The 24,595-nt window shown below is 47.0% G+C and overlaps 1 protein-coding gene across 2 annotated transcripts in view; it reads right to left on the bottom strand.

The window, feature by feature from the left end:
• The window catches only part of LOC141128852 (interleukin-5 receptor subunit alpha-like), a 146,452-nt gene that overhangs the window by 58,607 nt on the left and 63,250 nt on the right, over nucleotides 1–24,595 (bottom strand). For both annotated transcript variants that reach the window (XM_073616425.1, XM_073616426.1), the window contains exon 7: nucleotides 1,915–2,066. In XM_073616425.1, coding sequence (XP_073472526.1) covers nucleotides 1,915–2,066 — 152 coding nt within the window. The remainder of the gene's footprint in view (nucleotides 1–1,914; nucleotides 2,067–24,595) is intronic.

Genomic DNA, 24,595 nt, shown 5'->3' with positions numbered 1-24,595 from the left:
GACAATTCATTACAGTCGTGATCAGTTTTTAATGACAATTTTTCCTTTAGAAATGTCATTTTGCTGCGGTACTGTTCTAAACACGGGAAAAATGCGCCACTTTACAGGCATACTATAGACACCCCCAGGCATGATATTTAAAGCAATATATTTTATTTTGATTGTTTCACTTTAAGCATTAAAAAAATCACTGCTCCCGAAAAAACAGCTGTTTTTAAAACTTTTTTTTGCATTGATACATGTCCCCTGGAGCAGGACCCGGGTCCCCAAACACTTTTTTTGACATAACTTGCACATAAGCCTTTAAAAAGAGCACTCTTGATTTTTTATGTTAGTGTCTCATAGACTTTAACGGTGTTCCGGTGGCTTTCGAATTTACCCCGAACACCGCATATTGTTCAGTGTTCGTCGAACATCCGAACAACCAAAGTTCGGCCCGAATTTACGCTCGGACCAAACCGTTCGCCCATCCCTACCATATAATAACTGGAGCCCATGTTCTGTATTAAAGGCATCAGTTCCTTCTAGGGATATCAGATAAATACCCCCAGTACCACGATAGAATTATAGGTTGAGGTCACACACTGCAGCAGGACTGCCTTTTTTGAGAAGACATGTTGCACCATGCAAAAAACAACTCCAAGTCCAAAGCAGCTGGTGCTGGTGCTGATAAGAGTTTGCAGGTTTCTAAGGATTATTAAGTTACTATGGGCAAGCAGTGGGCCCGGAGGCTGGATGTTTCACGTGGCACTTCAGTAAAAGCAGTAGCAGGATGGTGCTTTCTTTAGGCTGACATACAGTAAGTCATCAGAACTCTATTTTTGATCCAGCTTGGATGAAATGAATTATTTGCATGCTAGAAGAGACTGGCTTCTGCTTAGTCTATATTATATACTGTAGCATCTTGTGCTATGTATAGTAAGTGTGTTCCAGAAGTGGTACAAAACACCTCCCTCTCTGTGTAAAGACGGCTTAAGCTCAGCTCATATTCACCATTCAGGCCTTTTTTCAGTGAATACAAGACTTCCTCTGACTGAGGTAGAGAGGCAGGCAGATGACATCATGTCATCCATCTCAACCAATCAGTGGAAGCCTTGTATATATTGAAAAAGATGCAAGGCTTCTGCTGACTGATGGTCAGCGGAGCTTTCGCATGTGGCGTCCCCACGCTCTCATGTACAAAGAAGTGTTTACTAAAAGCGCTTGTATTTTTTTTACCTTGTGAGTAGTGTGCTTACTTTTAATATAATTGAGTTGACAGTTATACACTATGTGAGTTAGCCTGATTTGCTTTAATGGTATGGTGAACTCTTCTGGGCCAATGGATTGGACAATAAGTGGACCCTGTCTTGAGACTTGAAGGTGCTATTAGGCCCCCTGGACACGGTGTTCCAGACCGCTTCCCTACCAATGGGATTTCATTCTTATGCCTATCTGACTTTTTATACATAAAGGGTCCAAAGATCCTGGTAAAAGTCCTCTTAATTGGAGGAGGTGGGTGCACTTGGGTGTTGCGCACCTTAGATTACACAAGATTCCTTTATCATTATTGTCACAGCGATGGATTTGGAGTTGAGTTCACTTTGGGACTGTTTTTTTCACATTTTATTTTCTGTTCTTTCTTGATATAATGGTTCACCCATATCAAGTTTATGTTGTCACTATTAGCACGGCAATGTGAATCATTCAAACAAAACAGAGATATAATGAGTAGAGGTGGAGTTATACTGGGTTGTCTTCAACATTTTTGGGCCAGTGTCTCAACCTGCTGCAGGAAGTAGTATAACCCAATTGTTTAAGAATTCCTAAATGTCTGTGTCCCTCAATGAATGATAAAAACAAATATGTTTACAGAATAAAGAAATAATGAAGTGTAAGTTCATCAGTTCAAACTATTTCATTTATAATACTTACCTTGATTAGATTTGTCTGCATCTCTGTAACTCTAATATGATATTGGAAACAGTCTGAAGGTACCGGGTTTATACTTGGTGGAGAAAGCCATTCAAGTTTCGTGTTCTCATTAACCGAGGTTACAGAAATATTGATTGGTGCATTTAACAATTCTGCAATTAAAACAGCATAAATTAATGTAACAATTAAATTACAGTCAGGTCCATAATAATTGGGACATTGATACAATTCTAATCTTTTTGGCTCTATATACCACCACAATAGGATTTGAAATGAAACAAACAAGATGTGCTTTAACTGCAGACTTTCAACTTTATGTTGAGAGTATTTACATCCAAATCATGTGAACGGTGTAGGAATTACAACAGTTTGTATAAGTGCCTCCCACTTTTTAAGGGACCAAAAGTAATGGGACAGATTAACAATCATCCATCAAATTTTCACTTTTTAATACTTGGTTGCAAATCCTTTGCAGTCAATTACAGACTGAAGTCTGGAATGCATAGACATCACCTGGCGCTGGGTTTCATCCCTGGTGATGCTCTGCCAGGCCTCTACTGCAACTGTCTTCAGTTCCTGCTTGTTCTTGGGGCATTTTCCCTTCAGTTTTGGCTTCAGCAAGTGAAATGCATGCTCGATCGGATTCAGGTCAGGTGACTGACTTGGCCATTGCATAACATTTCACTTCTTTCCATTAAAAAAACTCTTTGGTTGCTTTCGCAGTATGCTTTGGGTCATTGTCCATCTGCACTGTGAAGCACCGTCCAATGAATTCTGAAGCATTTTGCTGAATATCAGCAGATAATATTGCCCGAAACACTTCAGAATTCATCCTGCTGCTTTTGTCAGCAGTCACATCATCAATAAATACAAGATAACCAGTTCCATTGGCAGCCATACATGCCCACGCCATGACACTACCACCACCATGCTTCACTGATGTTGTCAGGGCAAAAGACGGCAGCCTGGCATCTTGGTCCCCTCAGAGAAGCAGATCCCCCAGGAAAAGAAGCAGCAGAGCCAGATCTCCAGCAGTTCCATCAAGACAGGAAGAAGTCTGCAGTATCCCCGCCATCCATATCCAGCCTACTCAGCAGAACCCACAGCAAGAATCTACCAATGCTGAGTACTCACAATTGAATTTATTATATAATCTGCCTGATTCATTATCTAAGCTAGTTAATGATCTTAGTAGTAAGTCTAATGTCCATAGTTTAAATGTTAATTTTTCTGCTGTTGTTTGGTCTGCACACAGCATTACTGATGTAGCTAGCAATAGTTGCAATGCTCTGTATAAGTCTAATGCTGGTAAGAGTTCTCAAGATACTCATAGACCACAGAGTATTTCTGGGATTTCCTTAAACTGGTTGAAAACCTCAGTCATGGAATCTGGGCAAAGCACAAACATCTGTTGTGTTTACTTATCGCTCTCCAAAGCTATGAGTGTTGTTTCTCCCTGGTGCTTCCTTCCTCTGTTATCATCATGAGTCACTTCTGAGAAGTTTTTCCAACACGTGAGATAAATTTTTATCGGTCAGATATTGGCCTGGATATTTCCAATAGTGATCTGCAAATATGTATTGAAATGGCCACGGTCCGGAGGTGTGATGCCCAGGTGGGTCCTGTGACCCACCTGGCTTTTGGGTTCAGTTGATTTTTACATTTCCTAATATTTGTGTAAATAGCTCAAGTCATAGTGACTGGGTCTGTTTTGGTTTTTGGTTGATTTATTTATTTATATGGTAATGTGATTTTAAATTAAAAAAAAAAATACAATTATTAAATACTATTTTACACCAATAATAAAGGGCCATGGCCAATTTTATTACATACTTTGCGTTTCCTGTTTTTATTTATTATTTATTGTTTTTTCCTGCTTGCTGGCTATGGTCCAATGAAAGGGAAAAAGGGGGATGCCTGTTTTAAGGTCCCCCTTCCCTCATGGGACCGTGTTAGCAGTAGGAGTTTCCAGGTTCCCCACACATTCACATGTACCTGTGAGGTAAGACATGTAAGAAAAAGATCAATTGACCTTTCCTATAGGATGAGGAAAGGTCACCTCTTAGGTGACCTCTTAGAATGTTTTAGAGGGGTCTTGTGCCCCTGTATAAGACTGAGGTGAGCTCTCAGAAGTGCCCGCTGTTAGGAGTACACCAGCTGTGAGCTCCCTGCCTCCCTGTCTGTTTTGTTGCAGCCTATATTATGTGGTGGGTCACCTTGTTAAGCAAGGGGCACAGTTGATTTTGAAGTTTCCTGTTATTTGTGTAAATGGCTCAAGTCTTAGTGACTGGGTCTGTTTTGGTTAATTTATTTATTTATATGGAGATGTGATATTAAAGTTTAAAAAAATATATATTAAATTATATTTTTAATTAATTTTATCATTATTATATTTCATACTTTGCATCTGGTGTTTTTTGCTTTTTGTGTTGTTTTTTTCTGCTTGCTGACTACGATCCCATGTACAATTCTAAGTATGCATCCCGTATAGTCAATTGCTGTGAAAATTCTTAAGATTAATAGGATTTTTGAATATAATAGGAATAAAATAAAGAAATTACAGTTACAAAATATAAATAGGGATATCATAGGTCAAGGGGGTTAATGACAATGTTTGTGGTTTATAAAATTAGACGTGCATGAAGAAAACATTTATTTAATTTCATTTAGATTCCTTAATCTAGTTATTTAGTTTCGTTAAATTAGATTGATTCGCTCAATTTGTATTCGGAATTCATATTCCAAATTCAAATTCATAATTTTTCGAATTTTCTTCGAACTTAGCGATTTTTTTTCGATTCTAAATGTTCAAATCGATATACATTTCCAATCAGTCGAAACCAAAATGTTATTGTTTTTTCAATTTGAATGCGGCAAAGTGAATAAACATATTCAACAATTGATTACAATGACTCTTTAAATTACCTTTGCCTTAACAAAAACAGCTTTATTTCGAAATGGAACACTAATAACACACACAGTCTTTGATTTCAGAACTATACAGTTCGAAACTAAAGAAACTAAAACTCAATTCCAAATTTAATTTGAATTTCCGAAATTCGGATAAATTTTCTTTCGTTATTTGGCGCATTCAGTAATCTTCATTTATTCCGAATAACGAAAAATTTGGCAGAATATTAGTTTGGAACTAAACAAACAGCACATGTCTAATAAGGATTCCTAATATATAGAAACCCTTTTTGAGGCAACAAAAAGAATATACAGTATCTCACAAAAGTGAGTACACCCCTCACATTTTTGTAAATATTTTATTATATCTTTTCATGTGACAATACTGAAGAAATGACACTTTGCTACAATGTAAAATAGTGAGTGTACAACTTGTATAACAGTGTAAATTTGCTGTCCCCTCAAAATAACTCAACGCACAGCCATTAACGTCTAAACCGCGGGCAGCAAACGTGAGTACACACCTAAGTGAAAATGTCCAAATTGGGCCCAATTAGCCATTTTCCCTCCCTGGTGTCATGTGACTCATTAGTGTTACAAGGTCTCAGGTGTGAATGGGGAGCAGGTGTGTTAAATTTGGTGTTTTCGCTCTCACTCTCTCATACTGGTCACTAGAAGTTCAACATGGCATCTCATGGCAAAGAACTCTCTGAGGATATGAAAAAAAGAATTGTTGCTCTACATAAAGATGGCCTAGGCTATAAGAGGATTGCCAAGACCCTGAAACTAAGTTGCAGCATGGTGGCCAAGACCATACAGCAGTTTAACAGGACCGGTTCCACCCAGAACAGGCCTCGCCATGGTTGACCAAAGAAGTTGAGTGCACGTGCGCAGCGTCATATCCAGAGGTTGTCTTTGGGAAATAGACCTATGAGTGCTGCCAGCATTGCTGCAGAAATTGAAGGGGTGGGAGATCAGCCTTTCAGTGCTCAAGCCATATGCTGCACACTGCATCAAATTGGTCTGCATGGCTGTCGTCCCAAAAGGAAGCCTCTTCTAAAGATGATGCAAAAGAAAGCCCACAAACAGTTTGCTGAATACAAGCAGACTAAGGACATGGATTACTGGAACCATGTCCTGTGGTCTGATGAGACCAAGGTAAACGTATTTGGTTCAGATGGTGTCAAGCGTGTGTGGCAGTACCCAGGTGAGGAGTACAAAGACAAGTGTGTCTTGCCTACAGTCAAGCTTGGCAGTGGGAGTGTCATGGTCTGGGGCTGCATGAGTGCTGCCGGCACTGGGGAGCTACTGTTCATTGAGGGAACCATGAATGCCAACATGTACTGTGACATACTGAGACAGAACAAGATCCCCTCCCTTTGGAGACTGGACCGCAGGGCAGTATTTCAACATGAAAATGACCCCAAACACACCTCCAAGACGACCACTGCCTTGTTAAAAAAGCTGAGGGTAAAGGTGATGGACTGGCCAAGCATGTCTCCAGACCTGTCATATACCAGATAAGACCAGAGCTGTGTGGACTGCAACAGAGTGAACCAGACATAAATAGGTGAAGGTAAGTTAATTAAGGTAAATGCATATACATGTGAACACACCACCAATACAGAGTGAACAACCCAAAGATCCAAACAGTGATAATACTTAACCAGCATATGTAGCAAAAAGGAGTACCAGAATTGTAGTCAAGCCAGGCCAGGGTCATAAACAGGAGATCAGTAGCTGGGAAGGGAAACAAACAGGACAAGGGAGGATGGATGGATCACAGGAGGGTCGGGTCAGGTACAAGGCTCAGGGTCCAGGGTTCAGGTAACAGACAGGAAACAGGATCAACAGGTTCCAGGAATCAGGAATCAGTAATCAGGCTTCAGCTTCAGGAATCAGGTTTCAGGATCAGAGGAGCAGGCTGCAGGTCAGGGCTCAAAGACAATACCAGGGCAACATGAGTGTGCACTTGCCAGGTATTTATACTGCAGCTCTGCTAATTAAGGTCAGGTGACACCTGTCTGCAGAGGGGAATACCTGCTCCATACTGCCAGGATCCCTCCGCTGGTGGATGCCAGTACTGCGGCCCAAAGGTGACAGAATACCAGCAGGAAAAAGCTCTTCTGACAGCTCCAAACTGCCAGGAGACACCTTTTGGTAGACCTCAGTACCACACGCCAAATGATCGATATTACCAGCGGAGGAGACCTTTCCTGACAGTACCCTCCCTCGAAGGAGCGACCTCCGGATGCTCCAACTAGCCGTTGCTGGGGAAAGTCCATGGTGTCAAGCCGGGCAGCGGGCACCTCAAGCTGGGCAGCAAGCAGTGGCACATCAGGCTGGGTAGCGGACAGGAACGCACCAGGCTGGGCAGCGGACAGGAACACACCAAGCTGGGCAGCGAACAGGAACACACCAGGCTGGGCAGCAGACAGGAACACTTCAAGCCGGGCAGCTGACACGGGCACTTCAAGCTGGGCAACAGGCACAGGCACTTCAAGCTGGGCAGTAGGCATGGGCACTTCAAGCTGGGCAGCAGGCACTTCAAGCTGGGCAGCAGGCACTTCAAGCTGGGAAACAGGCACTTCAAGCTGGACAGCAGGCATGGGCACTTTAAGCTGGGCAGCAGGCACATGAGGCTGGGCAGCAGGCACGGGCACTTCAAGCTGGGCAGCAGGCACTGACACTTCAAGCTGGGCAGCAGGCACATCAGGCTGGGCAGCAGGCATGGGCACTTCAAGCTAGGCAGCAGGCACGGACACTTCAAGCTGGGCAGCAGTCACATCAGGCTGGGCAGCGGGCATGGGCACTTCAAGCTGGGCAGCAGGCATGGACACTTCAAGCTGGGCAGCAGGCACATAAGGCTGGGCAGCAGGCACGGGCACTTCAAGCTGGGCAGCAGGCACGGACACTTCAAGCTGGGCAGCAGTCACATCAGGCTGGGCAGCGGGCACAGGCACTTCAAGCTGGGCAGCAGGCATGGGCACTTCAAGCTGGGCAGCAGGCAGAGGCACAGGCACATCAAGCTGGGCAGTGGGCATGGGCACAGGCTGGGCAGCAAGCTCCGGGTCATCAGGCTGGGCAGCAAGCTCCGGGTCATCAGGCTGGGCAGTAAACTCCGGGTCATCAGGCTGGACAGCAGACAGTGGCACATCAGGCTGGAAAGCGGGCTCATCAGGCTAGAGAGCGGGCACATCAGGCTGGAGAGCGGGCACATCAGGCTGGAGAGCGGACACTTCAAGCTGGGCAGCAGGCACATCAGGCTGGGCAGCAGGCACGGGCACTTCAAGCTGGGCAGCAGGCATGGGCACTTCAAGCTGGGCAGCAGGCACATCAAGCGGGGCAGCAGGCACATCAAGCTGGGCAGCAGGCACATCAGGCTGGGCAGCAGGCATGGGCACTTCAAGCTGGGCAGCAGGCACGGGCATTTCAAGCTGGGCAGCAGGCACGGGCACTTAAAGCTGGGCAGCAGGCAGAGGCACAGGCACATCAAGCTGGGCAGTGGGCATGGGCACAGGCTGGGCAGCAAGCTCCAGGTCATCAGGCTGGGCAGCAAGCTCTGGGTCATCAGGCTGGGCAGTAAACTCTGGGTCATCAGGCTGGACAGCAGACAGTGACACATCAGGCTGGAAAGCGGGCTCATCAGGCTGGAGAGCAGGCACATCAAGCTGGAGAGCGGGCACATCAGGCTGGAGAGCGGGCACTTCAAGCTGGGCAGCAGGCACATCAGGCTGGGCAGCAGGCACGGGCACTTCAAGCTGGGCAGCAGGCATGGGCACTTCAAGCTGGGCAGCAGGCACATCAAGCGGGGCAGCAGGCACAGGCACGTCAAGCTGGGCAGCAGGCACATCAGGCTGGGCAGCAGGCACAGGCACTTCAAGCTGGGCAGCAGGCACGGGCACTTAAAGCTGGGCAGCAGGCATGGGCACTGCAAGCTGGGCAGCAGGCAGAGGCACAGGCACATCAAGCTGGGCAGTGGGCATGGGCACAGGCTGCACAGCAAGCTCCGGGTCATCAGGCTGGGCAGCAAGCTCTGGGTCATCAGGCTGGGCAGTAAACTCCGGGTCATCAGGCTGGACAGCAGACAGTGACACATCAGGCTGGAAAGGGGGCTCATCAGGCTGGAGAGCGGGCACATCAGGCTGGAGAGCAGGCACATCAGGCTGGAGAGCGGGCACTTCAAGCTGGGCAGCAGGCACTTCAAGCTGGGCAGCAGGCACGGGCACTTCAAGCTGGGCAGCAGGCATGGGCACTTCAAGCTGGGCAGCAGGCACATCAGGCTGGGCAGCAGGCACGGGCACTCCAAGCTGGGCAGCAGGCACGGACACTTCAAGCTGGGCAGCAGGCACATCAGGCTGGGCAGCAGGCACGGGCACTTCAAGCTGGGCAGCAGGCACGGGCACTTCAAGCTGGAACACTGGCCCCTCCGGCTGGAACACTGGCCCCTCCGGCTGGAAAGTGGACTTCAGGACATTGGACTGGATAACAGGCACTGGGATGTCGGACTGGGTAGCAAGCACTGGGACGTCAGACTTGGTAGCAAGCACTGGGACGTCGGACTGGGTAGCAAGCACTGGGACGTCGGACTGGGTAGCAAGCACTGGGACGTCGGACTGGGTAGCAAGCACTGGGATGTTGGACTGGGTAGCAAGCACTGGGACATTGGTCTGGGTAGCAAGCACTGGGACGTCGGACTGGGTAGCAAGCACTGGGAGGTTGGACTGGGTAGCAAGCACTGGGACGTCGGACTGGGTAGCAAGCACTGGGATGTCGGACTGGGTAGCAAGCACTGGGACGTCGGACTGGGTAGCAAGCACTGGGACGTTGGACTGGGTAGCAAGCACTGGGACGTCGGACTGGGTAGCGAGCACTGGGACGCCAGACTGGGTAGCAAGAACTGGGACGTCAGACTGGGTAGCAAGAACTGGGACGTCGGACTGGGTAGCAAGCACTGGGAGGTCAGACTGGGTAGCAAGCACTTAGGGGTCGGACTGGGTAGCAAGCACTGGGGGGTCGGACTGGGTAGCAAGCACTGGGAGGTCGGATTGGGTAGCAAGCACTGGGAGGTCGGACTGGGTAGCAAGCACTGGGAGGTCGGACTGGGTAGCAAGCACTGGGAGGTCGGACTGGGTAGCAAGCACTGGGAGGCCAGCCTGGGTAGCAAGCACTGGGAGGTCGGACTGGGTAGCAAGCACTGGGAGGTCGGACTGGGTAGGCTGGTGTTTGGTGGCAGAGGTGGTTTGTTTGGCTGGAGCTGATTGCATCATGTCAGACCATGCTGAAAGTATAGGTTGCACAAACTGTGCTTTTAAATCTCCCTGTCTAACAAAAGACTGAGCAGACACAATGCACTCAGCAATCACCTGTAGGGAACAGGTTGAGTAGTGCTCACAAAAATCGGCAGGATCATCTTTAAAAAGCCACACTAGGGATACAACCTGATTCATATCAAAAGGAGGAGTGAAATCATCACGGCCCTCTGGAATACAGGGCAGGGCCAGCTCAGTACAGATCTTGATCAAAGGCTGCACCTCCCCAAACAATATATAACCCTGATCGACCAGGGAGTGAGCCAAACGTATAGTTGCAAACAACTGGTCACTAGACCATCCTTTCAGAGCCTGGCGGCAATAATCACCACTTTCAGATGCCAGCAGAGAAAAATAGATAACTCCATCGGCATTTATGTTTGCAACCAAACTGAATCAAAATGGTTCCCCTGTGCAGCCACTTCCGGTCAGGGATGGCCCTGGTATTCTGTCATATACCAGATAAGACCAGAACTGTGTGGACTGCAACAGAGTGAACCAGACATCAATAGGTGAAGGTAAGTTTATTAAGGTAAATGCATATACATGTGAACACACCACCAATACAGAGTGAACAACCCAAACAACCAAACAGTGATAATACACAACTAGGGATGAGCTGAACACCCCCCTGTTCGGTTCGCACCAGAACATGCGAACAGGAAAAAAGTTTGTTCGAACACGCGAACACCATTAAAGTCTATGGGACATGAACATGAATAATCAAAAGTGCTAATTTTAAAGGCTTATATGCAAGTTATTGTCATAAAAAGTGTTTGGGGACCTGGGTCCTGCCCCAGGGGACATGGATCAATGCAAAAAAAAAGTTTTAAAAACGGCCGTTTTTTCAGGAGCAGTGATTTTAATAATGCTTAAAGTCAAACAATAAAAGTGTAAGATCCCTTTAAATTTTGTAGCTGGGGGGTGTCTATAGGATGCCTGTAAAGGGGCACATGTTTCCCGTGTTTAGAACAGTCTGACAGCAAAATGACATTTCAAAGAAAAAAAGTAATTTAAAACTACTCGGGCTATTGCATTGCCGGTCCGACAATACACATAAAAGTTCATTGATAAAAATGGCATGGGAATTCCCCACAGGGGAACCCCGAACCAAAATTTTTATAAAAATGACGTGGGGGTCCCCCTAAATTCCATACAAGGCCCTTTAGGTCTGGTATGGATATTAAGGGGAACCCCGGCCAAAATTTAAAAAAAAAAATGACGTGGGGGTCCCCCTAAATTCCATACCAGACCCTTCAGGTCTGGCATGGATATTAAGGGGAACCCCGGCCAAAAAAAAAAAAACGGCGTGAGGTCCCCCCAAAAATCCATACCAGACCCTTATCCGAGCACGCAACCTGGCAGGCTGCAGGAAAAGAGGGGGGAACGAGAGCCCCCCTCCTGAACAATACCAGGCCACATGCCCTCAACATTGGGAGGGTACTTTGGGGTAGCCCCCCAAAACACCTTGTCCCGATGTTGACGAGGACAAGGGCCTCATCCCCACAACCCTGGCCGGTGGTTGTGGGGGTCTGCGGGCAGGGGGCTTATCAGAATCTGGAAGCCCCCTTTAACAAGGGGACCCCCAGATCCCAGCCCCCCCTGTGTGAAATGGTGAGGGGGTACAAAAGTACCTCTACCATTTTACTAAAAAACTGTCAAAAATGTTAAAAATGACAAGAGACAGTTTTTGACAATTCCTTTATTTAAATGCTTCTTCTTTCTTCTTTCTTCTATCTTCCTTCATCTTCTTCTGGTTCTTCTGGCTCTTCTGGTTCTTCCTCCGGTGTTCTCGTCCAGCATCTCCTCCGCGGCGTCTTCTATCTTCTTCTCCTCGGGCCGCTCTGCACCCATGGCATGGGGGAGGCTCCCGCTCTTCTCTTCATGTTCTTCTCTTCTTAATCTTCTTCTCTTCTTCATCTTCTTCTCCGGGCCGCTCCGCATCCATGCTGGCATGGTGGGAGGCTCCCGCTGTGTGACGCGTCTCCTCTTCTGACGGTTCTTAAATAACGGGGGGCAGGGCCACCCGGTGACCCCGCCCCCCCTCTGACTCACAGTGACTTGACGGGACTTCCCTGTGACGTCACGGGGAATGCCACAGGGAAGTCCCGTCATGTCCCGTGCGTCAGAGGGGGACGGGGTCACCGGGTGGCCCCCCCCGTTATTTAAGAACCATCAGAAGAGGAGACGCGTCACACAGCGGGAGCCTCCCACCATGCCAGCATGGATGCGGAGCGGCCTGGAGAAGAAGATGAAGAAGAGAAGAAGATGAAGAAGAGAAGAACATGAAGAGAAGAGCGGGAGCCTCCCCCCATGCCATGGGTGCGGAGCGGCCCGAGGGGAAGAAGATAGAAGATGCCGCGGAGGAGATGCTGGACGAGAACACCGGAGGAAGAACCAGAAGAGCCAGAAGAACCAGAAGAAGAAGAAGAAGAAGATGAAGGAAGATAGAAGAAAGAAGAAAGAAGAAGCATTTAAAAAAAGGAATTGCCAAAAACTGTCTCTTGTCATTTTTAACATTTTTGACAGTTTTTTAGTGAAATGGTAGGGGTACTCCCTTACCATTTCACACAGGGGGGGCGGGATCTGGGGGTCCCCTTGTTAAAGGGGGCTTCCAGATTCCTATAAGCCCCCCCGCAGACCCCCACAACCACCGGCCAGGGTTGTGGGGATGAGGCCCTTGTCCTCATCAACATGAGGACAAGGTGTTTTGGGGGGCTACCCCAAAGCACCCTCCCAATGTTGAGGGCATGTGGCCTGGTACGGTTCAGGAGGAGGGGCGCTCTCTCGTCCCCCCTTCTTTTCCTGCGGCCTGCCAGGTTGCGTGCTCAGATAAGGGTCTGGTATGGAATTTAGGGGGACCCCCACGTCATTTTTTTTTTTTAATTATGGCCGGGGTTCCCCTTAATATCCATACCAGACCTGAAGGGCCTGGTATGGAATTTAGGAGGACCCCCACGTCATTTTTTTTTTAAATTTTGGTTCGGGGTTCCCCTGTGGGGAATTCCCATGCTGTTTTTTTTTTTTTTTTTTTAAATTCTTTATTTACAAAGAGGCATGCAAACAGCAATATACAAACATCAATAGAACGGGCACATCAATTCTCCACATTTTACATACAGTTCTACTGATTAATCCTTACTGACTAGCAATATAACCTGATAACGTGTATACTCCTATTCAATTTCACCCTAGTTGACCGGTTTACAGTTCAAGGAAGCCCGCTGTGCCAGGTTTACTATTACGTATTACCTCTTGTTGTATTTTCTTTTCTTAATTTTCTATGTTCTCCCTCCTTTTCCTTTATCCGCATACCGTAGTATGCGAACAAAGAAAGACTAAGAACGGAAAAAGAAGGAGACAAGGAAAGTATAGAGAGCGAGGGGAAGAGGGATGAGAAAGAGAGATAAGAGAGCGAGAGGGAAAGAAAGGAAAGGAAAAAAAAAAAAAAAAGGGGGGGGGGGGGCGGGGGAAGTGGGAGAGCCCCCCCTCTCCAGCCACACCCGCAGTGTCTCCACCTTCAGTTTCTCCAACTTACTAAATATCTAGGCCGCCAGCCTTGCATACTCTTCTGAGCAGAAAAACTGGAGCCAATAATACCACTTCTTAGAGAACTGTTCACTACGTCCCTGGTCAATGGCCACAAGGTCCTCCATTTTGTGGATATCAACTATCTTTTTCAACCATACCGCAATACCCGGGGGCTCCGTCTTTTTCCAGAATAGGGGAATACAACTTTTCGCCGCCGTAATCAATGAGGGCAGGATTGATTTCCTGTATGCTTTGCTTGGTATTTCATGATGGTGTAATAAAAAGAATTCAGGGGTCCTGGGCAGCTCCCTATCTGTAAACTTCTGTGTGATCCGGTGTACTTCTGACCAAAAAGGTGCAAGAAGCCTACAAGACCAGAATATGTGAAGAAGAGAGCCCTCTTCCTCCCCACACCTCCAACAAATATCCGTGCTCTGAGGAAACATCCGATGCACTCTGTCTGGTGTGAAATACCAATGTGATAGGACCTTGAACCCCGCTTCCTGTTGGGCCGCACAGATCGAAGTCTTATAGGTAAAGAGAAATATTCTCTCTGCCTGTCTCTCATTTAGCTTTATTCCCAAGACACGTTCCCACTTAGCCAGATAAGGAGGTCTAAATCCCTCGGGGGGTGAGATGAGGAGCTGGTAAGTTAATGAAATGGCATGGCGCAATGGCTCCTGCTCCGAACAAAGAAGTTCGAATGCTGTCAATGCTCGCAAGAAAGGTTCCGGTGAGGGCTGTGCTCTAAGAAAATGCGCTAATTGGACCTTTTGCCAAAAAGAAAGACTCGCCAGGAGGGGATCATCCATTAGTTCCTCCCTGGTCATCCATTTCCCATTCCTAATGAAGTGACGGAGCTGCGATCTGTTACACCCCTTAAGAGCTTGGAATCTGGATTCGTTCACTCCTGGGCTAAAGGCAGGGTTATCCGTTACTGGGGTTAGCGGTGAGGGAGCGGGCACAATCGAGTGTTCTCTAAATATTTTTTGGGCCATTTGCCATGTCTCACCCACTGTAGGATGATCCGTTATGCGGACTGGTAGATTCTGCTGACACCACGGCAGTCCCTCTAGCTCCATACCCGTCAAGCACTTCTCAATTTGAATCCATTGTTTTAGTGTCCCATGGCGACACCAGTCGATTATTCTTGTCAAATGGCAGGCTGAATGATAGAGAGCCACATCTGGAAGAGCAATTCCACCGAGCATTTTTGGCAACCGTAGGATTGATTGAGCGAGCCGCGGGGGCTTTCTGGCCCAAATAAACAGGGTCAACTCCCTATTTGCTGCTCTTAGGAAAGCCTTTGGGATCCTAATGGGTAGAGTCTGGAGATAGTATAGAATGCGGGGCATAACATTCATTTTTACTATGCTACATCTACCAAACCAGGAGAACAAACCCGATTGCCACTTCTGCAGATCTTTTTTAATGTCTCTCAGCAAGGGGGGAAAATTAAAAGTGAATACGTCTTCCACCTTCTTTGGTAGACGGATGCCCAGGTATTTGATACTGGAATCCGCCCACTTAAAGGGAAAGTCTGCTTGCAGCAGTTTAGCCAATGAGTTCTGCATGGATATGTTTAGGGCTTCCGATTTTTGGAAATTAACTTTAAAATTAGATAATTTACCGTATGCCCTGAGCTCTGACATCAAGTTAGGTATGGAGACTAGGGGATTAGATATAAAAAAGAGCAGGTCGTCCGCGAAGGCCGCTATTTTGGGAGACAATGAGTCCCCCAGGTGTATCCCTGATATGTTGGGATTGTCTCTCACTGTACGGAGAAAGGGCTCCAATGCTAAGATAAATATTAAAGGGGACAAGGGACACCCCTGCCTCGTCCCGTTGGTAATATCAAAAGGGGAGGACAACAGTCCGTTTACTTTCACCTGAGCCGATGGTCTGGAATATATAGCTAACATCCAGTTCATCATCCTCTGTCCCAGTCCTATGTGATACAGGGTCTCGGTCAAGAAGGGCCAGTTCACCCTATCGAACGCCTTTTCGGCGTCGGTAGAGAGAAGTAGCATCGGGATTCCCTTCGTTCGTGCTGCGTGAATAAGGTTGATAGCTTTCGTGGTGTTATCCCTCGCCTCTCTGGAGGGCACAAATCCGACCTGATCTGAGTGGATAATTGACGGGATCCATTCCGATAATCTCATGGATAGAATTTTGGTAAAGATCTTTAGATCCACATTAAGGAGGGATATAGGCCTATAATTCTGGCAGTGCAACGGATCTTTCTCCTCCTTTGGAATCACCGAAATGAATGCCCGTAATGAATCCTGAGGGAAACCCGTCCCCTCCCCAGTGTCATTATAGGCCGCAAGAAAGTGTGGTGTCAGGATACCCCCGAATGTCTTATAGTATGTCAGCGAGTATCCGTCTGGGCCCGGGGCTTTACCTTTTTGCATACGGGTGATGGCCAATGCTACCTCCTCCTCCGATATAGGTTCCTCCATAGTTGCTAACGCCTCATCAGGCAGCCGAGGGAGACCTGACTTCTGGATGTATTGTCGTATAGCCTCCCTTTCTCTTATTTTATCACTAGCCGACAATTGTTGTGGAAGGTTATATAAAGAGGTATAATATTTGCGGAACTGTTCCGCAATGTCCTCCGTAGTATGTACTTTGTGGCCCTGTTCTCCCATGAGCTCAGGTATGAACGTTTGTGCCCTCTGGGCTCTCAAGGCCCTTGCTAACAATTTACCACATTTGTTGCTGTGCTCGTAGAAAGTGCGTTTGCATTTCGCGATCACTGCCTTAGCTTTGAACATCGCCAGTGATCTCAATTGATTTCTCAGAGTTGTAAGTTCCACAAGCGCTTGAGGTGCAAGGGATTGTTTGTGTATGGATTCCAATACCCTAATTTTATCTAAGAGTTCAAGGATTTGCTGAGACCTCGCCCTCTTGAGGCGAGTACCAATTTTAATTAGTATTCCTCTGATAGTGCACTTGTGTGCCTCCCAGATCATCTGAGGTGTACTATCCGGACCTATATTATCTGAAAAAAAGTTTCTAAGTTCCCTCGCCACCTCCTCCACCACCTCAGGTTCTTGAAGTAATGAGTCATTAAGCTTCCACTGCCATTGTCTAGGTACATGTGGTATGAGGTCTATGTCAACAAAGACTGGCGCGTGGTCTGAGAAAGTGATGGGCCCTATAGTTGCCGATCTTACCCTAGATAGCATGGACTGGGGAAGCATAAAAAGATCGATTCTCGTATAGGAATCATGAGGGTGAGAATAGAAGGTGTAGTCCCTCTGTGTCGGGTTCAGCACCCTCCACACGTCAACCAAGTGAAAGGCATGAAAATTCCTTTTTAAGCGCTTGAGTGCTGCATAAGAGATTTGGGAAGTTTGCCTCGACGCGTCTAGGTGTGGGTCCATAGTGAAGTTGAGGTCTCCCCCCAACACCACTGCTCCCTCAGCAAAGTCTTGTAGTTTCGTCAGGATAGACTCAAAGAATCTAATCTGACCAGTGTTGGGGAAGTACAAATTCACTAGAGTTACCAAGGAGCCGCCCAAGGTTCCCTTCACCAGTAATGCCCGTCCCTCATTGTCATTCCACTGTTCTTTCAGTGTCCACGGCGTTGCGGCACGTATTATAATGCTAACCCCCTTTGACTTAGATTCGGGCGAGCACCCATGGTATGCGGTTGGGAAAAAGCGGTCTTGAAGTCTTGGTATTGCATCGGCTCGAAAATGAGTTTCCTGTAAAAAGCATATATGGGCCTTCGCTTGTTTCAAATTAGCCAAGACCATAGATCTTTTCTCAGGGGTATTAAGTCCCTTGACGTTGATAGACATTAATCGGAGAGTATCCCTGGAGTCCATGATGCGGGTTAGGCCTAGGAAAGGGGTACAGAAAGAAATAAAAAAAAAGGGGGGGTAAGTAGAAAAAAAGCAGAAAGAGAGGGCAGAAAAGTGGAGAGTGGGTCACTAAAGTATCAGTGCACCCAAAAAAAAATAAAAAAAAAAAAAAAAAAAAAAAAATGGGTGGAAGAAGAAACTAAAGAAACTAAAACGCCTATAGCGTTTGGGAGACTTAGTCTCAGAACACCCTTAGGACTACTAAATCAAGCCCCAGAGGGGTGTTGTCCTAATTGGGGTAGTGGCTGAACACAACCGTGATCGAGAGCTCCCCAACCAGACCCATATGTAAAAAAGAACAAATATAAGACAAGTGAACCAACCTGCACTAGCATATATTACTAGAAAAATTGAAACTGGAAAACGAGAAGTTCTCATGAACCTGCATATAAGCATCAGTATCTTGGACTTTTATCCTGCTATCTATATGACAAGCTACAGATTGAAAACTATGACTTAGGGGGAATGCCTCTGTCGCCTGCTACACCCCATTGCTTGCAATCAGTTAATTACATTCCAGTGATGTCACACTGGGAAACCCTTGTATCCGTCCAACTATATGAGTGTGCAGCAGGCGAAATTCAACACCCCCCAGAGCGCCGATGAGGCAAAACAGTGTAATAACCAGCATAACTTAGAGCATATCTGTGTTAAAGGGACCATACGTTTATAACAGTAACAGACTCCCCCCCTCCCCCCCCCCCATGCGTCATTCACTGGTTTCCCTGGTGCAACTGGAATCTGACGTGCAGCCCCGCAACAGCCATCTTTCTGAGCGTGCTCCCTTTCCCGGCGTGACTCTCACCGGGAGGGTGCATCATCTCTGACCATGGCGACACAAGGGACCCCCCATTAACAGAAAGCCCCTGTGCCAAGCCGTTATTCACTAAGAAGCGGTGCAACGCTGCACGTCTACTGCAAATACGCATCCTGTTCCCCACTTCCTGCTATGTTCTAGACACCCCTCATCCCTCCCCTTCAGTGCCTCCACCTCCAAAGCACACACTACCTTCCATATGTTTATTCCTAGCCGTCGAGAGGGGGTTAGAGTCCTCTCAATTTGCTGTGTGAAAAAAAAAAGATTTGTTAGTGGTTGTCCTCTTAACCTGTGACGAGCATTTTCAAACTTTTGCTGTAGTTTATGGCTCATGTTGTCCCAGGGCAACCACGCCACCCCATAAGACCGCTACCTCCTCTCCGCCGGAGTCTCCTATCTACTTGGTGATATGGTTGCGTATCGGGTGGAACACTCCATGGCATACCCCGGGAGAGGAGGGATGTAATATTTCTAGTATGGTCACACATCACAGTCCTGGAGAGGAGAGGGGTTCGGCAGTACTACTCTCCTGATCACAAAAGAAAAATGTAAGGGGCAGAGGAGGGATACTATCGGGATCGGAGCGGATCCCCAAAACAGTCGGCTTCCAGAGGGGAGGGGAAAAAGTTCAGTATCCCTGAGCCCGTTGATTACCAAGAAAAACATTACGAGTCCCGTAACACAGTCACCTCTCGCTGTCAGTCACTTACATGTATGGGATCTCTGGTCTCACGGCTCCGGATCCCTACTTCTTATCGGAGTATGCTCTCTTTGTCTGCGCCTTGTCGATCGACGAGGGAGACCCAATGATGCGCTCTGAGGGGCTGGACGGAAATCCCTGCTCGGTATGGGACCAAGCCAGTCCCGCAGCAGAACCGGCTCCATTCCCAGGAAGGCAAAAAGGTCCGGGAGTTCGGCATGTCGGCGTAGAGTAAAGGATTCGTTTCCTTTCCAGACGGTCAGTTGTATAGGGAATCCCCATCGGTATGACAGTCCTGCTCGGCTTATTCTCTCCAGCAATGGCTTCAGCATTGCTCTCCTCAAGAGGGTTGCACGGGACACATCTGGATACACTGAAATCTGTGCACCGTCAAAGTCTACCGGACCCTTGAGCCGCGCTGCGCGCATGATCTGTTCCTTATGACTGTACCGGTGGAGACGGCATAACACATCGCGGGGACGTTCCATGTCCGTATGTTTCGGGCCAAGCGCTCTGTGTACCCTGTCGAACTCCAGGGAGGCGGGAAGGGCACCATCTAGTATTGTGTGTATTAGTGCCCTCACTGTTTCTATTAGATTCTCCGGGCCGGTGGCTTCTGGTATGCCTCTAAACCGTATGTTTTGGCGCCGGCTACGGTTCTCCAAGTCTTCAGCGTGCAACTGTACCTCTGCTAGCTGTTCCAGATATCTCTGCTGCGATCTCTCCAGTAGTGTTACTCGAGTCTCCAGAGCCCCCATTGAGGCCTCCTCTTTAGTTAGCCGTTCATCAATCTCTTGTACCTCTGCCCGGACCTCCTGCAGGTCACGACGGTGCTGCTCCTCTACTCTCAGTACAAGTGCCTCCATGTCCGCCTTGGTGGGGAGAGCTTCCATGTCTGCTTTAGTGGGCAGAGCCCTCAGCAGTGCTCTAATGTCGGAGTCATCGCTAAGTAGCTGCACAGACGGGCCTGTTGCCGGTTGGCTGATCAGCGATGGGTTTAGCAGATTCGGGATCCCCGTGAGGGCCTGTGAACTTGTACTCTGTGAAGCCGCCATGCTGTCAGGTGATGCAGATGGCGAGCAGGCCTCGCCACGTGTTATCCCAGCATGATCCTCCCGGCCTGAGCTGGACTTTTCTTTTAGATATCGGTCGATTTGTGCCGCCGGATTTGGCTTGAGGGATGCCTTGTACTTGCCTCTTTTTCGATAGCTCATGGCCGGGTAGGTAAAAGCTGGTGGAATGGCATAACGGCTTCGTTCGCTCGATCTGGGGTCAGGAGCTGATCTTGCAGAGTCAATGTGTGAGGTATCCCCCCCTTCCTTTTCAGATGCACTGGCAGATACAGGGGATGAGAGGGCACTGTCTAGATGGGGACGGCAAAGCCACAGTCCATGTGCACAGCTCAGATATATGGGGTAGGTGTGCCAAGATGGCCGCCGGTCACCCTGTGTAGGCTCAGGCTGCAGACTAGGCCGGTTGTGAGCATCAGTCTCCCCGGGCCCCTGATGGGTACACAAGGTAGCAGACAGAGGGAAGGGTGCAGCCCAGTCCTCCCAGAAAGCTGTATAGTAGCTGGGTACCTGTGTGGTGTGGAATGCTTCAGGCAGGGCCGTCAGTAAGGAGGACCAAGATGGCCGCGGCCTCCGGTAGTAGGCCGAAGCCGCGGTCTCGATTTATATTGCCGCCGAGCGGGAGATCGCCGCTCCGCTCGAGACGCCGAACGTTCCTCCCCCTCAGGGGTCAGATTCTTCTGTCCCAGGTGGTCCGGGGAGACAGTCCAGCCGGTTGCCCAGTGCAGGTAGCTCAGGATTATGGCTTAATTAGGGGTACTGGCAGGAGCTCAGAGACCACACGTCTTACACCATGTTGCGTCAGGCCACGCCCCCTCCCATGCTGTTTTTATCAATGAACTTTTATGTATATTGTCGGACCGGCAATGCAATAGCTGCGAGTAGTTTTAAATGACTTTTTTTCCTTTGAAATGTCATTTTGCTGTCAGACTGTTCTAAACACAGGAAACATGCGCCCTTTTACAGGCATACTATAGACACCCCCCAGCTACGAAATTTATAAGGATCTTACACTTTTATTGTTTGACTTTAAGCATTATTAAAATCACTGCTCCTGAAAAAACGGACGTTTTTAAAACTTTTTTTGCATTGATCCATGTCCCCTGGGGCAGGACCCGGTTCCCCAAACATTTTTTATGACAATAACTTGCATATAAGCCTTTAAAATTAAAACTTTTGATTTCTTCCATAGACTTTTAAAGGGTGTTCCGCGGCATTCGAATTTGCAGCAAACACCCCAAATTGTTCGCTGTTCGGCAAACTTGCGAACAGCCGATGTTCGAGTCGAACATGAGTTTGACTCGAACTCGAAGCTCATCCCTATACACAACCAGCATATGTAGCAAAAGGGAGTACTAGAATCGTAGTCAAGCCAGGCCAGGGTCATAAACAGGAGATCAGTAGCTGGGAAAGGAAACAAACAGGACAAGAGAGGATGGATGGATCACAGGAGGGACGGGTCAAGTACAAGGCTCAGGGTCCAGGGTTCAGGCAGGAAACAGGATCAACAGGTTCCAGGAATCTGGAATCAGGCTTCAGCTTCAGGTTCAGGTTCAGGAATCAGGTTTCAGGATTAGAGGAGCAGGCTGCAGGTCATGGCTCAAGGACAATGCCAGGGCAACATGAGTGTGCACTTGCCAGGTATTTATACTGCAGCTCTGCTAATTAAGGTCAGGTGACACCTGTCTGCAGAGGGGAATACCTGCTCCATACTGCCAGGATTCCTCCGCTGGTGGATGCCAGTACTGCGGCCCAAAGGTGACAATACCAGCAGGAAAAAGCTCTTCTGACAGCTCCAAACTGCCAGGAGACACCTGCTGGTGGACCTTAGTACTGCACGCCAAATGATCAATATTACCAGCGGAGGAGACCTTTCCTGACAAGACCTAAACCTTATTGAGCATCTGTGGGGCATCCTCAAATGCAAGGTGGAGGAGTGCAAGGCCACTAACATCCACCAGCTCTGTGATGTCTTCATGGAGGGGTGGAGAAGGACTCCAGTGGCAACCTGTGAAGCTCTGGTGAACTCCATGCCCAAGAGGGTTAAGTCAGTGCTGGAAAATAATGGTGGCACACAAAATATTGACACTTTGGGTCAAATTTGGACATTTTCACTTAGGGATGTACTCTTTTTTTGTTGCCAGGCGTTTAGACATTAATGGTTGTGTGCTGCGTTATTTTGAGGGGACAGCACATTTACACTGTTATACAAGCTGTACACTCTATACTTTACATTGTAGCAAAATGTCATTTCTTCAGTATTGTCACATGAAAAGGTATAATAAAATATTTACAAAAATGTGAGGGGTGTACTCGTTTTTGTAATATACTGTATATAGGGAGACCAGCGACTTAAGGGAGCACGTAGATTGGAATGGAAGTCATGAACCAATTCAGACAATCAGAAGCTAACATGTGAATCCAGGTTCTTTGCAGAAATTCAGAGAGTATGAAGATCTGTGCAGACAAGATATTACTGGCGTACAGATTTAGGATCACTATACATAAAACAGAAATTTATTTTGTCAGCATGTAGACAGGTGCAGTCTGCTGTCCCCACTGCAGGTGGCGCTCATTCACAGTGGCAATGCAGGGGGAGAGAAAGTAATTGGGAACAGTGTTCCTCTATGGTTTCCTGAGTCACTGAGGCAGCAATTCGATTGGATTCTGGCCACCCTGACTCTGGTGGCCACCTTAGGCATGGTAGAGTCTATTTAAGACCCTGCCCCCTGGGTTTGGCATGCTCTTTGCGAGTGGATAGATTAGGGAAACGTCTGTTAGGGACAGCACTAGCGATAGGAAAAGGTTTCTGATGAGGAGGGAAAGCATAGGGTTGCATTTCTCTGGACACCTTTCTGATTGGGCACAAAACGGCCAGGCCACATTCTAACCACTCTCAACAGATGTTGTCGGTTAGGCTAGGACCTACTTCTTCACGTTATTGGAAACTGTGAGTGTGCCCAGCTGGGTAGCTGTCCCACCGGCTTTGTTGTGAACTGGAACAAGAAGACAGATCGCTGCTCCAGGTGAGTATGATAATCCACCAAAAGGAGGGGCTGGGTGCTAGCTCCAGCTCGCAACCATGAATATGTAGACAATGAGAAAAATTAGCTGTAAACCAACATCCGTCCAACAGGTTTATTGAAAAGACTGCCAGCAGGACTAAAACAGCGGACCAATGGGTTGTTGTGAACTGTTGCCGAATTTGTTCAATACAAGTATTATATTGCACCTGACTGTGTGAATTATTGCCACTACACCACGCTGCTCCTCATCTTCAGTGCAGGATTTGGAATGGCTAAAGCCTGGTACACATAAAATACTTTTTTTTTTTCAATCAACATAGCGGGCTGAACGAAAATAAAAAAAAAAGGACACATCGCTGTACTAAGGCCAGCAATCCACAGAGCAAATTCTTTCCTGCAACTATGGGTTGCAGGAAAGAAATTTGCTTGATTCCCCCATCAACACCTACAGTGTTGGTGCAGGAATCCCTCCATTGTCTTCTCCCAGTGGGGTAATTGGGGTCACCGGGAGAAGACAGTGATTACATGATTGTCACTGTACTTTAATGTAAACTATAGCCAGGCTATGAAGATTTAATAAACATTTACTGTACATAGAAAAATGAGTGATTCTGCGCAAAGGAATAAGTACCAGCTCAAGGGTTGGATTAGAAAAATGCTAGTTGATGTAACTGTTGCCTCTACCAATTACTACCACTAGGTGGAGTAAATCAATGAGAGAAAAAAAAACAAAGTAGATGTGGTGCTGTTCTGTTCTGATGTGCACCTGGTGACAGGTGCTTCTATTTAAACCCCAATTATATGTGTGTAGTAGTGCTTATTTAAGTATGTATAAGCTACTGTTTGCACATAGTATGGTCTCCATATAAACTGTGAACGTGGTAGTGAAAAACAATCTTAATACAAAATTAGTATATGTGATATTAAATAAATAAACCAACCGATGTGGCACTGCTTATGCAATAAATCAATGATAATCTGAGTATGTATAATGCAAATCAGTGGTCTGTAAATAAAGTGTTATGTGAAAATATATAGAAAATTAAATAAATATGCAGAGATATTTATTTATAAAACATATGTGATAAAAATATGCAAAATTCACTGTGACTCTATTTATCCCATATATTGGTCTATGGGATAAATAGGGTCATGGTGAATTTTGCATATTTTTATCACATATTTTTTATAAATAAATATCTCTGCATATTTATTTAATTTTCTATATATTTTCACATAACACTTTATTTACAGACCACTGATTTGCATTATACATACTCAGATTATCATTGATTTATTGCATAAGCAGTACCACATCGGTTGGTTTATTTATTTAATATCACATATACTCATTTTGGATTAAGATTGTTTTTCACTACCACGTTCACAGTTTATATGGAGACCATACTATTTGCTAACAGTAGCTTATACATACTTAAATGA

Source organism: Aquarana catesbeiana, linkage group LG02, assembly GCF_042186555.1.
Source record: "Aquarana catesbeiana isolate 2022-GZ linkage group LG02, ASM4218655v1, whole genome shotgun sequence".
NCBI classification, from domain to species: domain Eukaryota; kingdom Metazoa; phylum Chordata; class Amphibia; order Anura; family Ranidae; genus Aquarana; species Aquarana catesbeiana.
The sequence above is the reverse complement of the archived record's forward strand: the minus strand, read 5'-3'. Positions and strand labels throughout refer to the sequence as shown.